The 15240-nt window shown below is 35.5% G+C and overlaps 1 protein-coding gene across 4 annotated transcripts in view; it reads left to right on the top strand.

The window, feature by feature from the left end:
• Sucla2 (succinate-CoA ligase ADP-forming subunit beta) overlaps window positions 1-15240 on the top strand; it is a 196711-nt gene that overhangs the window by 43129 nt on the left and 138342 nt on the right. For all 4 annotated transcript variants that reach the window (XM_087197344.1, XM_004844191.4, XM_087197342.1 and 1 more), the window contains exons 7-10: window positions 5808-5969; window positions 6063-6205; window positions 9720-9840; window positions 10297-10385. In XM_087197344.1, the coding sequence (XP_087053470.1) occupies window positions 5808-5969; window positions 6063-6205; window positions 9720-9840; window positions 10297-10385 (515 nt within the window). The remainder of the gene's footprint in view (window positions 1-5807; window positions 5970-6062; window positions 6206-9719; window positions 9841-10296; window positions 10386-15240) is intronic.

Genomic DNA, 15240 nt, shown 5'->3' with positions numbered 1-15240 from the left:
ATAGAGGAATGATGGAGTTAGAAAATCATTTACAAATTTCAAACTGATGGATAAAAGTTTGATGAGGAACAGTCTTAACATATTTCCCCACAAATTTTCTAATAACTACAAAGGGAAAATAATTATTCTATAGTGGAGAAGCCTGGTTGATTGTACTTTAACCAAGTAATATCAAAGTTAACATTATCAACACTGGCATAAATCAGCATAATGTATGCCTTGATATGGACCAGTATGAAAAAAAAAGTTTCTAAATGTTGGATAAGAGAAGTACAAATATACAGAATGTAGAATTTGAGTGAATTTTGAGGATCATTAGAGTGAAATTAGAGATTATCTGTATAAATTTGGAGATTTTTAAAAATAGAAATAAACATAAATGTGCATTTTAATATATACATACACATATATTTTTTGGCTCTGTTTGCCAAAAAACCCCAGAAGCAATGACATTTATAGCAATGATCATGAGTAGTATACATATCTTGGTGCCTAAATACCATTTTCCACATGCTCATTTTTGAATTGGGTCTTTATATTTGGGGGGGGGGGGTCTGATTTTTTTTTTTTTTTTTGGTACCAGGGATCGAACTCGGGACTTTCAGCTTGTGGGGCAGGCGGCAGAACCACTGAGCTAAATTCTTGGCCCTTAAGTTCTTTGTATAGTCTAGGTAGTACTCCTTTGTCTGAGGAACAGCTGATAAAAATTTTTTCCCACATTGTAGGTTGTCTCTTACCTCTGTTGGTAGTTTCTCTTGCAGTGCAGAACCTTTTTAATAAGATGAGATCCCAGTTGTTGATTCTGTGTGCTAGTTTGTGTGCTACTGAGGATTTGTTCGTAAAGTCTTTTCCTATGCCAATGTCTTTGAGATTTCTACCTAACTTACTTTCCAGGAAGTTTAGTGTTTCTATTTTAATATTTAGATCTTTAATCCACTTTGATTTTAGTTTAGTGCATGGTGAAATATAGGGGTCTAGTTTTAATCTTTGGCAGGTTGAAATCCAGTTTGAAAATGAAATTTAATGAAAAATGAATAAGTGCTCTGATAAAAAATAATTACATATGTGAAAAAAATATCATTTTCCACAAAAAGGAACGAGGGCTCTTTGGAGAAAAGGCTAATCCCTGAACTGTGAGAAGAAAAGTGAAAAAGCCTGGAACATATTGTTGCATAAAAAGTAGAGAAATACTTAAAAGAGTAACAATGATATGTCAGAAGGACAAAGAGAGAACTTTGGTCATACAAAATTTATACAGGAATATTCACAGTATCTTATTAATACTAGCAGAATATTGAACATAACCCAAATATTCTTCAAAGGGGAAGTGGTTGAAAAAATGCAAGTATGGTAGTTACTCTTCTAATTGCTTAGACAAAATACCCAACACCCAAAGTTTAAGGAGGAAAGGTTTATTGAAGCTCATAGTTTGTGCAGGTTTCAGTTCATAGTTGGCTGGCTCCAAGGCAGGGTGGCATTGCAGGGAGAAACAGTTCATGGTAGCCAGAAGGCAGCAAGGCCACACACAGTAAAGTAGCCAAGCAGCAAGCAGCAACAGCAGCCCTCCTTCTGTCCCTTATATTCTATCCAGACTGTGCACCCTTAGGGGGGATAACCCTCACATGCAAGGCGGGTCTTCCCATTATCTACACTCAGAACTGTGGCAAACCAGTCAGTGGACTAATTTACTAAGTGCACACCCTTAATCCCAGCAGCACACATTGTACATCCAGCCACCTCTGAAAGGCCTACCTATGACCACTTGTAGCTTTAGGGAGACACATAGACACAAGCTATAACATATCTATACATTGGAATACTGCTTTGCATTGAAAAGGGATAAACTATTGACATATAGAACAACCTAGGTGGACCTCAAAGGCATTGTGTATAGTAAAACAGCCAATCTCAAAATATCATGTATTCCAAGACTGCATTTATGTAACATTCTCAAAATAACAACTATAGAGGATGGAGAACAGACTGGCTTTTAGGGCACAGAGACAAGGTAGGAAATAATAGGGTTAAGGACATGAACACAAAGAGGTAGAGGAGAGAGATCTTTTGTGATGATGGAATAGTTCTGTCATGATTGTGGTGGCAGTTACATAAATCTATGGGATAAAATTATACATACACATACCTGTGTGTACAAATGATTGCAGGTTTTAAAAAATGGCAAAAACTTTTTCTTATATGAGAAACCCAGAGTAAAAATAGAGAGCAAAATAAATGATAATAGAAAGTAGAGAGGTTCATTGTTCTCACAGGGGAAAGGGATCAAGAGATGGAGGGAGGGTGGAGTGAGAAAAGGGATAAGGATGTAAAAAGGGAATTGAGATGTGTTGTGTACATGTACGATCTTTCCACAAGGAATATATACATTATGTATTATACAATGTACTAATAAACTAAAATTTAAAAAAATAAAATATCAGAAGAAAAATAAAAATAGTGAAAGCTGACCAACTATTTGGAAATATAAAGTTATGTCATATGTCACCATTGGGTGAACAGTACATAAAGACCCTTTGTACTATTTTTGCAATTTCCCTGTGAGTCTGTATTTTTAAAAATACCTAAAATTTTAGGTATTTAACAGAATTTTTTCCTAGTAGCACTCAAGTGCCAGTAGTAACCTCCACTTGCAACATCCATAAATGTCTCCAGACATTGTGAGATGCCCCATGTGGCACTAAACTGCCCTTGTTTGGGAATCACTGCTGTGTTCCAAGTTTCCACGTGTTATAACCCTTGAGCTCATGTCTTCCAGCCATCTGTCTGTTCAGGAACTATAAGGAGGATGCTGTGGTTAGACTTGCAGGGATAGAATACTGAAAAATGAAGTCAGAGGAATAATCTTAATAAAAAAACATTTTGGTCCAGGTAGAAGCTGATTGGAGTGAGTATAACAGAGAATTCCAGAAGGAAAAGTTGGTTCAAGGAGTTCATGCACATAGGTTGATAGTTAAGTATTTTAGGCTTTGTGGGCCTATGATCTTTGGTTCTGTTGCTTTTCTTCTTACTTTTTTCTCTCCTCACTTTTTTTCTTCTTCTTCACAGTTCTTTAAAAATGTAAAATCCATTCTTAGCTCACAGGCCATAATGAAAGACACAGGTCAAATCTGGTCCCTGGACCAGTTTGCTGACCCCCTTAAACAGACAAGTCTTTCCAGAGTTCTGGTGTTTAGGAAGCAAAGAGTAAGGGGGAGGTGGAGTTAAGGTAGTTTCAAGGTGGAGAAATAACAGTACTTTAGCAAATAGTAGGATTTATAAGTCAAAAGAATCCCCTCCCCCTAGAAAAGTAGGGGGAGAGAATTTATAATTTTGAAAAGACAGAATTGTTGCAGCAGTGTCCTTGAGTGGTGTGAAAGAATGGGACCTGGGGTTAGTTAGCTTGGAATATGGACAGTTCTTGGGAAGTTTAAAAAATCTTTTTTTTAATTTTTATTTTTTATTAGTATGTGTTTATAGTACATAGAGATTACATTCCTTGTGTGGAGTTGGTACATACATATAATGCATTTCAGTTCTTTTTTTATCTGCTTTCCTGCCCCTTTGTCTCTCTCCTCCTTTCATGTCTTGGACCCCATACCATTTGCAAAAGATTTATCTCCCTATTTCCAATTTTCTAGTATATCTTTCCTATTATCTATCTTTTATTTTGCTCTTTATTTATATTTTGGGTTTCTCATATTAGAGAAACTGTGTGATATTTAAGCTTGTGTATCTGATTTATTTCACTTAACATTAGGATCTCAAGATACCTCCATTTTCCTACAAATGAATTAAGTTTACCCTTTATGGCAAAGTAGACCATGTCAATGGAAAATACTCCATTGTGTATACATACCACATTTTCTTTTTCCATTCATCTGTTGATGAACAGATTTAGCTAGTATGAGTTGTGCTGCTGTAAACATGAATATGCTTGTATCACTGTAATATAATATATTTAACTCTTTCAGAAAGATACCTAGAAGGGAAATAGCTTAGTCAAATAAAATTTCTAGTTTGAGTTTTTTGAGAAATCTCCATACTGATTTCCATAGTGGTTGTGCTAGTTTACCTTCCTACCAACAATGTAGAAGGATTCCTTTTTCCCCCAGACTCCAGTATTTATTATTTGATTTCTTGATGATAGCCATTCTTTCTGGAGTAAGATGGAATCTCAGTTTTGTTTTAATTCACATTTCTTTAATGGCCAGCAATGTTGAACATTTTTTATGTACTTTGGCCATTTGTACTTCTGAAGTGTCTATTCATTTCACTTGTACATTTTTTTTGATTGGGTCTTTTATTTTGGTGGGTCTATTCTTTTTCGGTTCTTTATACATTCTGGTTATTAGTTCTGTCTGAAGAATAGTTGGCAGGTTTTTTTCCCTCTTCTATAGATTGTCTCTTCACTGTTTCCTTTGCTGTGAAGAAGCTTTTTACTTTGATGTGATCCAATTTGTTGATTCTTGTTGTTCTTTCTTGTGCAGCTGGGGTTTTGTTCAGAAAGTCTTTGACTATATCTATGTCTTCAAGAGTTTTACCTATTTTATCCTCCAGCAGATTTTTTGTTTTATCATTCAGATCTTTGACTCATTTTGATTTTAGTTTAATACATGATAAAAGATTCACTCTTCTGTGTGTAGATAGCCAGTTTTCCCAGCACCATTTATTAAAAAGATTTTGTCTTTCCTCCAGTGTATGTTTTATGACCCTTTGTCAAAGATCAGAGAGCTGAATGTGCTTTGAGTTGTTTTTGCATCCTCTGTTTTGTTCCATTGATCCACATTTCTGTTTTGGGGCCAGTTTTGGTTTTTGTTCTTTGTTTTTTAAATCATGATAGCTTTGTAATATAACTTGAAATCCAGGATTTGATATCTCCTGCTTTGTTCTTGTCCAGGATTGCTTTTGCTCTTCTGGGTCTCTTCTAGTTCTATATGAATTTGAGTATTGTTTTCTCTAGTTCTGTGTTTTGATTGGAATTGCATTAAATTTGTGTATCAGGTTTGGAAGTCTGGCCATTTTGACAATATTGGTTCTACCAATACAGGAATGGGGGGATAGCTTTCCGTTTTCTGATGTCTTCTTCTATCTCCTTTTTCAAAGTACTGTAGTTTTCATTGTAGAGGCCTTTCACTTCCTTGGTTAGGTTAAATCCTAAATATTTAATTTCTCTTGATGCTTTTATGAACTATATTGTTTTCCTAATGTCATTCTCAGTGTGTTCGTTGTTGGTGTATGGAAACATTACTGATTTTTGCGTGTTCATTTTCTACCCTACTATATTGATGAATTTGATTATTAATTCCAGGGATCTTTTTTTTTAGTACTGGGGATCGAACTCAGGACCTTGAGCTTGGGAGGCAGGCGCAGTGCCACTGAGCTAAATCCCCAGCCCAATTCCAGGAATCTTTTGGTGGCAATTTTTGGTCTTCTTTATAGAGTATCATTTGTTTGCAAATAATGAAAATTTCACTTCTTTCCTATACAAATGGCTTTTATTTCTTTCTTTTGTCTGATTGCTCTGGCTAATATTTCAGTTACTGATTTGAGCAGGAGTGATGATAGTGGACATCCTTGTCTTTGAGGTGTTTTTGTTTGTGTTCTTGTTGTTTACCTAGTACCTAGTATGGGTATAGAAACTGTAACTTTGGGACATTTTAAATTCCTCCATTATTCTTTTTTAAAGAAACAGTTTGTATTGATTACGAACATGAGTTGAAATACTTTCAGAATTAAAATGTTTTTGTCCTAAACTAAACAATTTATGTTTTTCTTGACATTAAGATCACTTTCTTTGTTTCCTTTCAAAGTGCTTTGTATGGATGCAAAGATCAATTTTGATTCAAATTCATCCTATCGTCAAAAGAAAATCTTTGATCTTCAGGACTGGACCCAGGAAGATGAAAGGGATAGAGATGCAGCTAAGGCAAATCTCAACTATATTGGCCTTGATGGAAATATAGGCTGTCTAGGTACCATATTTTTTATGTTAGAGTTAGTTTACTAAGCTTAATTTATTTTTTCCATGTTTGTTGCTTGTACAAACCATTTTCCCTTCCTGATAGTAAATGGTGCTGGTTTGGCTATGGCCACAATGGATATAATAAAACTTCACGGAGGGACTCCAGCCAACTTCCTTGATGTTGGTGGTGGTGCCACGGTTCATCAAGTAACAGAAGCATTTAAGCTTATCACTTCAGATAAAAAGGTAAGATAGCATTTATGCTTTTGAATTTTAATTGTGAAAAGCAACTTGATTAATATTTGTACAACTAGAATAATGCTAGTTGAGGATTAAATTCAAAAGACCTCAGTAGTTTGGAAAGAAGAGTTGAAATCCATGCAGTAGAAGTTAACTGGAGAGTTTTTGACAAAATTAACTAGTTATCCTTATGATTTAGCAAACAAGGTGAAGGAATATTAGATGGTATTAGATGATACTATAAATGGTGATACTGATCTGGTCTTGGGAACCATTTATATGAAATAAAGTTCCTAGAGATACTAGTTTACCACAGAAATGTGGGAATCAATAAATATAAAATGACAAAGAAGAAAGTAAAAAACCACCTTTAATTCTTTGCAGGAATAGCTTTAATTCTTAAAGACTTGTTAATGGATATATGTATACACACACATTACATTTTAGAAACAAATGTGGTAAAAGTCACATGCTATACAGATTCATATGTATCTTTTAGTAGAAGTATTTAGAATCTTTATTTTTTTGTAATATATCTTGAACATTTTTTGCAGTTCGCTGTTCTTCTATAATACTCATTTTGATGTTTGCATAAATTGTCTTATAGATATGCCATAATTTACAACTGTGCATTTATAAGTGATTATCAGAATACATGAATTGTGAAGCATCATAACCTCAAAGACATATACTGTATGGAAATGTCACAGTGAAACCCATTAATTTTTACAATTATTATGCATTTATAATCATCATAATAAAAAGACACATGTATTATTACTCACAAGACATTTCCGAGGGAATATATCTGTCGTGTGGCTGGTGTTTGGTAATGCTAATAGAAAAGTAAAATAATTGCCTCCATGGAACTAGTCTTACTGAATTTAGACTGAGAATTCCTCATTAGTAGGGATCATATCTTACTCATTATTGCCTCTCCCAGTGGCTGGCACAATCCCCAGTGCTTACATAGGTTATAGGTAAATACTTATCATTAATGTTATTGACAGTGTCCATTGTGGTATTAGATTGTAGAATTGCTTGAAAAAAATTTCAGTGCATTTTCTCGTTGGTCCTATAGCAGTGATGGCGAACCTTTTAGAGCTTTTCGTGATACACCCTGCTGAGGCATGTGTGCCATAGGTTTGCCACCACTGTCCTATAGGGTTATTTATCATATTCATTAATTTTACAAAGAAGATTCAACTAAAATGAGATATAAAATGTTCTTTATGTCATTTGCCATCATGCTGCGGAGGCAGAGTAGAAGAATAGGTATTTCTGAATGAGTTTGTTAAGTTTAGATTATGGTGACTATATCTAGCAGACACGTGGTTGTAAAGATGTTATACTTCTTATTCTGGTTGGGGTCACAGTTGAGAGTCCTCAGAATACAGAAAAAATTGAAGTCTTAGGAATTGGTAAGATGGTCCATTCAAGTGAGATGAAGAAACAAAGAGTGGAACATGGCCCCTCAATGCTGAGAGTTGGAGAGAAAAGGAAGACCTATTGAAAGAGAGAGGGAACAAACTGACAGATAATAGGAGCACACCAGGAATAGGTGGTGATATTGAAGTCTAAGGAGAAGAGTTTTGAGAAGTAGGTGACGTGTGACAGTGTTAGATCCTTTAGGATTGATCAAGCTGAATAAAGATGGAAAGAACTGATAAGGAACCTTAGTAAAAACAGTAGAGAAGGAGTACAGAAACCACTGTGTAAAGGATTAAGTTGTGATTGGGGATTGAGGGAGTGGACACATCCAGGAGAGACTATTCTTCCAAGATGTGTTTTACAAAAGCATGGGAAAACATAATGTTGCTATTTGAAGGTTTATACAGTTGAGGAAAGTGTTATGGTATATGTTTGATTGCTTATTTGTTTAGAATAGAAGAAAGACGGCCTATTTCTAGTTAAGAGGAGAAAAGATTGGAAAGTAGAGAGTATGGTTAAATAGGTAAAGACCCGGAGGAGATACAGTAATGTGGTGGAGAAATAGTATAGTAATTAGGTGGCACCATTAGCTTTGGAGAGGAGGTTACTCCTTTTTTTGAGTTGTTAGTGGAAAAAGGATGATCATATGCTAAAAGTTAAAGAGCTTGAGTGGGACAGGAGGCTTACAGAGAGTTAAAGTATGAGGCAGACTGCTAAGGAGAGGATTGTTTTACACCTCAGCTTATGCTAATGTTTTAGGGCCTTTTTTTTTTTAACTTACTACTCCTTAATGTTGGGGTGGATAAAATATGGCTAGAGTCATCCAAAGATGCATTGTTTGAACTGGGATGGTAGAGGGACAGACATAGCAAAATTGAGCTGGCAAGTGTCAGTGTCATTGAATTGCATAACTTTCTATAGGAAAGAAATACCAGTTGAGAGCTGATAGATTGGGTATTAGAAAAGGAGTGAGGGACTGTAAAGAGGCTTTTTAAAAAGAAAAGATTGGATTCAGTGTAGCTAGAGGTGAAAGGCATTAAAGGTAAAAGGGGAGGAAATTGAACAGAGTGAGATTTACACACTGCGTATTCATCCTGATCAAGTGTAAGATTTATCCTTGGTAGTAATCAATTGAAATAGAATGAAGTGAAAGTGGCTTGGTAAGGATTCAGTAACTTTAAGGCTAGAGTATTAGATGATGCTTTTTGGTGAATATTGAAGCTATCCAGAATGAAGGGGAAAGGATGGTGATAAGGCAAGAGTTAAAGTCCACTGTGATTTTTTGGTACCGGGGATCGAACTCAGGACCTTGTGCTTGTAAGGCAGGTGGTGGCACCACTGAGCTAAATCCCCAGCCCTGAAGTCCACTATGTGTTTGAGTCCATTATGAATTCTACAGCTTCATTTATTGAAAATCCAGATATAATAGTGGTTAAGAAAAGGGATGTTTAGGATAGCTCACTGTGTATCAGCTGTTTTCACCTCATGGGATTCACAGAAAGTATTTCAATGGGTCTAGGATGTAGATGGAGAAGGTTGTTTATAGCTAGAGACTGTTGGCCCAAAGGCTCCAGCTGTTCTAGAACCTTCTTAACTGGCCTAATAGTTGAGAGAAACAGTAGTTGAGAGTATTTGTATTTTGGGGATGGGGAAGGACAGAACAATGATTCAGAACTGTCAGTGTGATGGTGAAGGTCAAGAGGCCCTAAAGTTAAGAGGTAAAGTGTAGCCAGAAGTGAGCATGTGGAAGTTGAGTGATTCTGAGGAGGACTTGTGTCAAAAATTGGTTGCATTGATGGGCATAAATGAAGAGATGATAAATAATGAACACTAATTGAGATCTTACTATTGGAAAAAGTCAGTAGAATTAGAAAGTCTTGTTTGTATGGATACAGTAGAAAAGAGAATATGAGCGAGGTATTGAAATTATCCAAGAAAATGGAAGTAAGCTGTAGTGGACAGTGGACTGAGCTAGAAGGAGGTAAGGTTATTTGGTCTGAAAATGTTTCCATGGATCTTAATTTTTTTGGGAGGTGGACAGTACTCATTCCTTTAAATTTTTAATCTACCAGAAATGCTTTGTTGACAGGTACTGGCTATTCTGGTTAACATTTTTGGAGGAATCATGCGATGTGATGTTATTGCACAGGGTATAGTCATGGCAGTAAAAGACTTGGAAATTAAAATACCTGTTGTGGTACGGTTACAAGGTGAGTGTTAAGGTATCTTGCAGTTGTTTCTAATTGCTTAAAAGTTCATAAGTCCAAGGAGTATACTCATGTAAGGCATAGTTTGCAAATAGCTGTGTCTTTTAAGTGAAAGTATTATATAATATGAAATTTTAAAACTGTTTTTTTAAAAAATTATGACATTGGGGCAAGAATGTTTATAGTTTTGGTTGGTGTAATTTGAAACTTTTTTATTTGTTGTGATTTATTTGGAATTCTGACTTGCCTTAATTATCATGGATATGATAAGGTGAAATATTTTACAAGGTAATATCAGGCTTTTGTAGTATTTTTCTTTAGTTCAGAAGTATTTATGTTAAATGACAGAAGTACTTCTATGTTGAAGTAACATACTAGTACTGTGTTATGGCAAAAATTTTAAATATTTTTATGTATATATTTAAAATATTTATTCATATTTTCTTAAATTATTTCTAGGTACACGAGTTGATGATGCCAAGGCACTGATAGCAGATAGTGGGCTTAAAATTCTAGCTTGTGATGACTTGGATGAAGCTGCCAAAATGGTAAATGAGCTATACTAATCTCAGAACAAATTTATAGTGATAAAGAATTTATAAAACCTCAGACTCTAATGTATGCTGCTAATAATTAGTGCTTTCACTAAATACAGTATTATAAATATACATATACAGTAATGAACTGTTAAAAATACTCATACTTGTTGAAAAATGGTTGGGCAAACTGTTCAGGAAGATGATTGCCATAGGTATAGAGACTGGTGAAATGAGGTTTTGCAGTGGGGAGAAGGATTGTGCTCAACTCTGGATACAACAAGGAATAGTGGGAATTGATAGACAAGGAGTCAGTAGATGGGAGTGAGTTGATGGAAAATTGTTAAGAAGAAACATCATGAATAAGGAAGGATTATTGGCTAAAATGACCTAAGCAAGATTCTTGTTAAAATTAGACAGTATAGAGTTAGATATAGAAGTCTAGAAGTCAGAGTTTGGTGAAGAGAATCCCTTTGAAAACATCTTATACCTGTGATCCATCTTAAAAAGTGGTCAGCTCATGCCTAGTTTGACCTCATCTGTATTCTTACCTACTTCCTCTTCCAGGATTATTTTGAAGTAAATCCCAGATGTATAATCCGTTTTATCATATATCTGTAAAAGAAAATTGCTATTGTTTATTATAAGTGGATAATGGTATTATGGTTATTTTTTTTCGAAAGAATGTAGTCAGTATTGAAATTTCCCTAATGATCTCATATCATTGTCTAGGTTCTTTGTTAGATTTAGGACCAAAATAAGTCTTTTCATTACAATTGGTTAATAATGTCAGTATATATCTTACTCTAGAGGCTCCCTTTTGTGTATATGTTTTCTTAACTTCTTTTCTGTAGTTTTTTTTTTTTTTTTGGAGGGGCATCAAAAACCCAGATAGGGGCCAGGGATTTAGCTCAGTGGTTCCACTGCCTACCTCACAAGTGCAAGGTCCCAAGTTCAATCCCTGGTACCCCCCCCCAAAAAAAACCCAGATGATCTTCTAATTTCCCATACTCTTGATTTGAATGATTGTATCTTTGGTTGTCATTCATTTAGCATTTTCCTCTGCCCTTTTTATTTCCTAGAAGCTGGCAGTTCAATCTATAATAATAAATGTATTTGTAATAGATTTTAGGGAGAAAGATTAGATTTGAGAACAACAATACTTCATAGTTGGCACTGCCTAGTAGGAGGTATATAATGTCAGACTATTTATCTTTTACAGGTAGCAGCTGTTGATCATACCTTAGATCCAGTATTTCATTTATGGTTGCAAAGTAAAGAAATTCTAGTTCTGTATGTCTAAAATTTGTAAACTCCCTGTATCAACTATTTTTTAGCATGAAGTACATTTTGTGTAGGAAAAGCAGGATAATTACTTGATTCTTTGCCTTTATTGACTGGTTTTCAAAATAAGTTTGGTCCATTATGCCCTATAAAGGCACCAGGATTTTTGTTTTCTTTTTTTTCCGCATTGCCTGGCATTGAATTTCTTATTTGTAAAGTTTATTATTTTTTTTGATTAAGTTTATTGGTACATTTTAGGTATACAATACAGTCACATTCATCATTGGGATCTTGTACCTTTACATGATATATCCTGGTTCTTATTTTTTCCCCATTCCTCTGCCCTCCCGTCACCCCCTCCATCCTTCCCTATTTACAAACACTTGGTTTCCATTTTTTCCTTTCTCATTTTTTTCTTTCCCTTTCTTTCTTTCCGCCATCCCTCTCACTTTACCTACTCCTTTAGACCTTTTCTGTTTCAATTATCATTTATAAATTTTGATCCTTATTTACACTTTTAGTTTTTCACACCAGAGAAACTATTCGGTATTTACACATGTGTGTCCTGTTTATTTCACTTAAGAGTATCGCCTCGCTGTGTATCCATTTAGCTATGAATGTCTCTAGCTTCTCCTTTATGGCTGAGTAGTACTTCATTTTATAAAAAACCCCACATCTTCTTTATCTACCTCCAGTTGATGGGCAGTTGGGCTGTTTCCAAGTTTTAGATATTACAAATCGTGCTGCTATGAACATGGGTGAGCATATATTGCTATGGTACGGTGCTTTTAATTCTTTTGGGAAGATACCCAGCAGAGAAATAGCTGGGTCAAATGGGACCTATAGTTCTGGGTTTTTGAGGTATCATTTTAAAAAAAATTTTATTTTATTGGTACATTTTAGGTATACAATATAATAACATTCATCATTGTAAATTTGCACCTTTACATAATCTCTCTTGGTTCTTATTTTTCCCCCTTCCCCTGCCCTCCCTTCAACCCCTCCATCCCTCCCTATTTACAAAGACTTTGTTTCCATTTTTTCATTGTCTCATATTAATTCCATTTCCTTCTTTCCTTTGCCCTACCCCTCCCACTTCCCCTTCCCCTTTGGCCCTTTTCTTCCAATTTCACATTATCTATTATACCTTTTAGTCCTTGTTTACACTTTCAGTTTCTCACACTAGAGAAACTGTTTGGTATTTACATGTGTGTCCTATTTATTTCACTTAAGAATATCACCTCAACATGCATCCATTTAGCAATAAATGTCTCTAATTTCTCATTTTTTAAGACTGAGTAGTACTCCATTTTATAAAAAAAACACATCTTCTTTATCCAGTCTCCAGTTGATGGGCACTTGGGCTGCTTCCAAGTTTTAGTTATTACAAACTGTGCTGCTATGAACATAGGTGCACGTATATCACTGTAATATGATTCTTTTAATTCTTTGGGGAAGATACCCAGCAGGGGAATAGCAAGGTCAAATGGGACTTCCAGTCCTAGTTATTTGAGGTTGCTCCATACTGATTTCCACAGTGGTTGCACCAGTCTACACTCCCACCAGCAGTGGAGCAGGGTTCCTCTTTCCCCGCAGCCCCACCAGCATTTATTATTGGTTGATTTCATGAGAGCAGCCATTCTTTCTGGAGTGAGGTGGAATCTCAGCGTTGTTTTCATTTGCATCTCTCGAATGACCATTGATGTTGAACATTTTTTCATGTGTTTATTTGGCATTTCTACTTCTTTGTCTGAGAAATGTCTGTTCATTTCAGACGCCCATTTTTGGATTGGGTCTTTCAATTTGGGAGGTCTGATTTTTTTAAGTTCTTCATAGATTCTAGATATTAGACTTTTGTCGAGGAAGAGCAGGTGAAGATTTTTTCCCACATTATGGGTTGTCTTTTCACACTGCTGGTGCTTTCTCTTGCTGTGTAGAAGCTTTTTAGTAAGAAGTGGTCCCACTTGTTGACTGTGCTCTTTCACGGGCAACTGAGGTTTTGTTCATAAAATCTTTTCCTACACCAGTGTCTTCAAGAGTTATACCTAACTGCTATTCCAGCTGCTTCAGCATTTCTACTTTAATATTTAGATCTTTAGTCCATTCTGATTTTAGTTTAGTGCATGGCGAGAGATACAGGTCTAGTTTTAATCTTTGGCAAGTTGAAACCCAAATTTTCCAGCACCATTTATTAAAGAGGCTATCTTTCCTCCAGTGAGAGTGTTTGGATTCTTTGTTGAAGATGAGGTGGCTGAGTGCGTCTGGAATTATTTTGGCATCTTCTAATCTGTACCACTGGTCCTCAGGTCTGTTTCTTTACCAGTACCATGCTGTTTTTATCACAGTAGCTTTGTAGTATAGTTTGAAGTTGGGGATTGTGATAACCCCTGCCATGTCTCTGTTGCCTAGAATTGCTTTTGCTATTCTGGGTCTCTTCTTGTTCCAAATGAATTTTTGGATTGTTTGCTCAAGGTCCATGAAGTATGCTTCTGGGATTTCAATTGGAATTGCATTGAATCTATATAGCAGTTTTGGAAGTATAACCATTTTCACTATATTGATCCTTCCTACCCAGGAGCACTGGATGTCTTTCCATTTTCTGATATCATCTGCAATCTCTCTTTTCAGAGGGCTATAGTTTTCAGAGAAGAGGTCTTTGATTTCTTTTGTTTTCTAGGTTGATTCCTAGGTATTTCAGTTTTTTGGATGCTATTGTAAAAGGAATTGTTCACCCTATTTCTGTCTTAGTCGGCCTGTTGTTCATGAAGAGGAAAGCTATTGATTTTTGTGTGTTGACCTTGTATCCAGCTACTCTACTGAATTTGCTGAAGTTCTTGGGATCTTCTGTATAGAGTATCATGTCATCTGCAAATAATGACAATTTGACTTCTTCATTTCCTGTCTTTATTCCTTTTATTTCTTTCTCTTGTCTAATTGTTGTGGCTAATGTTTCCAAAACTATATTGAACAGGATTGGTGACAGTGGACATCCTTGTCTTATTCCTGATTTTAGTGTGAAGGATTTCAGGTTTTGACCATTTAGTATGATATTGGCTGTTGGTTTTTCATAGATGACTTTTATGAGATTGAGGTAAGACCATGTATTCCAATTTTTTGTAGGGTTTTTATCATAAATGCGTGTTGGACTTTGTCGAATGCTTTTTCTGCATCTCTGGACATGATCATATGGTTTTTGTCCTTGGCTCTATTGATATAGTGTATTACATTGATTGATTTGTGTATGTTGAACCATCCCTGAATCCCTGGGATGAATCCCACTTGGTCAGGGTGTACGATCTTCTTGATGATCTTCTGCATTCTGTTTGCCCTTATTTAGAATTTTTGCATCTATTTCATTAGTGAGATTGGTGTGTAGTTCTCTTTTTCAGTTGGGTCTTTCTCTGGTTTGGGGATCAAGGAGATACTTGCTTCCAGGAATGAATTTGGGAGTTTTGCTTCCTTTTCAATTTCCTTGAAGAGTTTAAACAGTAGTGGCAGTAGTTCCTCTCTAAATGTCTTGTAGAATTCAGCAGTGAAGTGATCAGGACCCACTTTTCTTAGTTGATAAGTTTTTAATTACGTT

The sequence above is a fragment of the Heterocephalus glaber genome, unplaced genomic scaffold (genome assembly GCF_053883595.1).
Source record: "Heterocephalus glaber isolate CG9 unplaced genomic scaffold, H.glaber_assembly_v1.0 deba00001666, whole genome shotgun sequence".
Classification (NCBI taxonomy): domain Eukaryota; kingdom Metazoa; phylum Chordata; class Mammalia; order Rodentia; family Bathyergidae; genus Heterocephalus; species Heterocephalus glaber.
The sequence above is the reverse complement of the archived record's forward strand: the minus strand, read 5'-3'. Positions and strand labels throughout refer to the sequence as shown.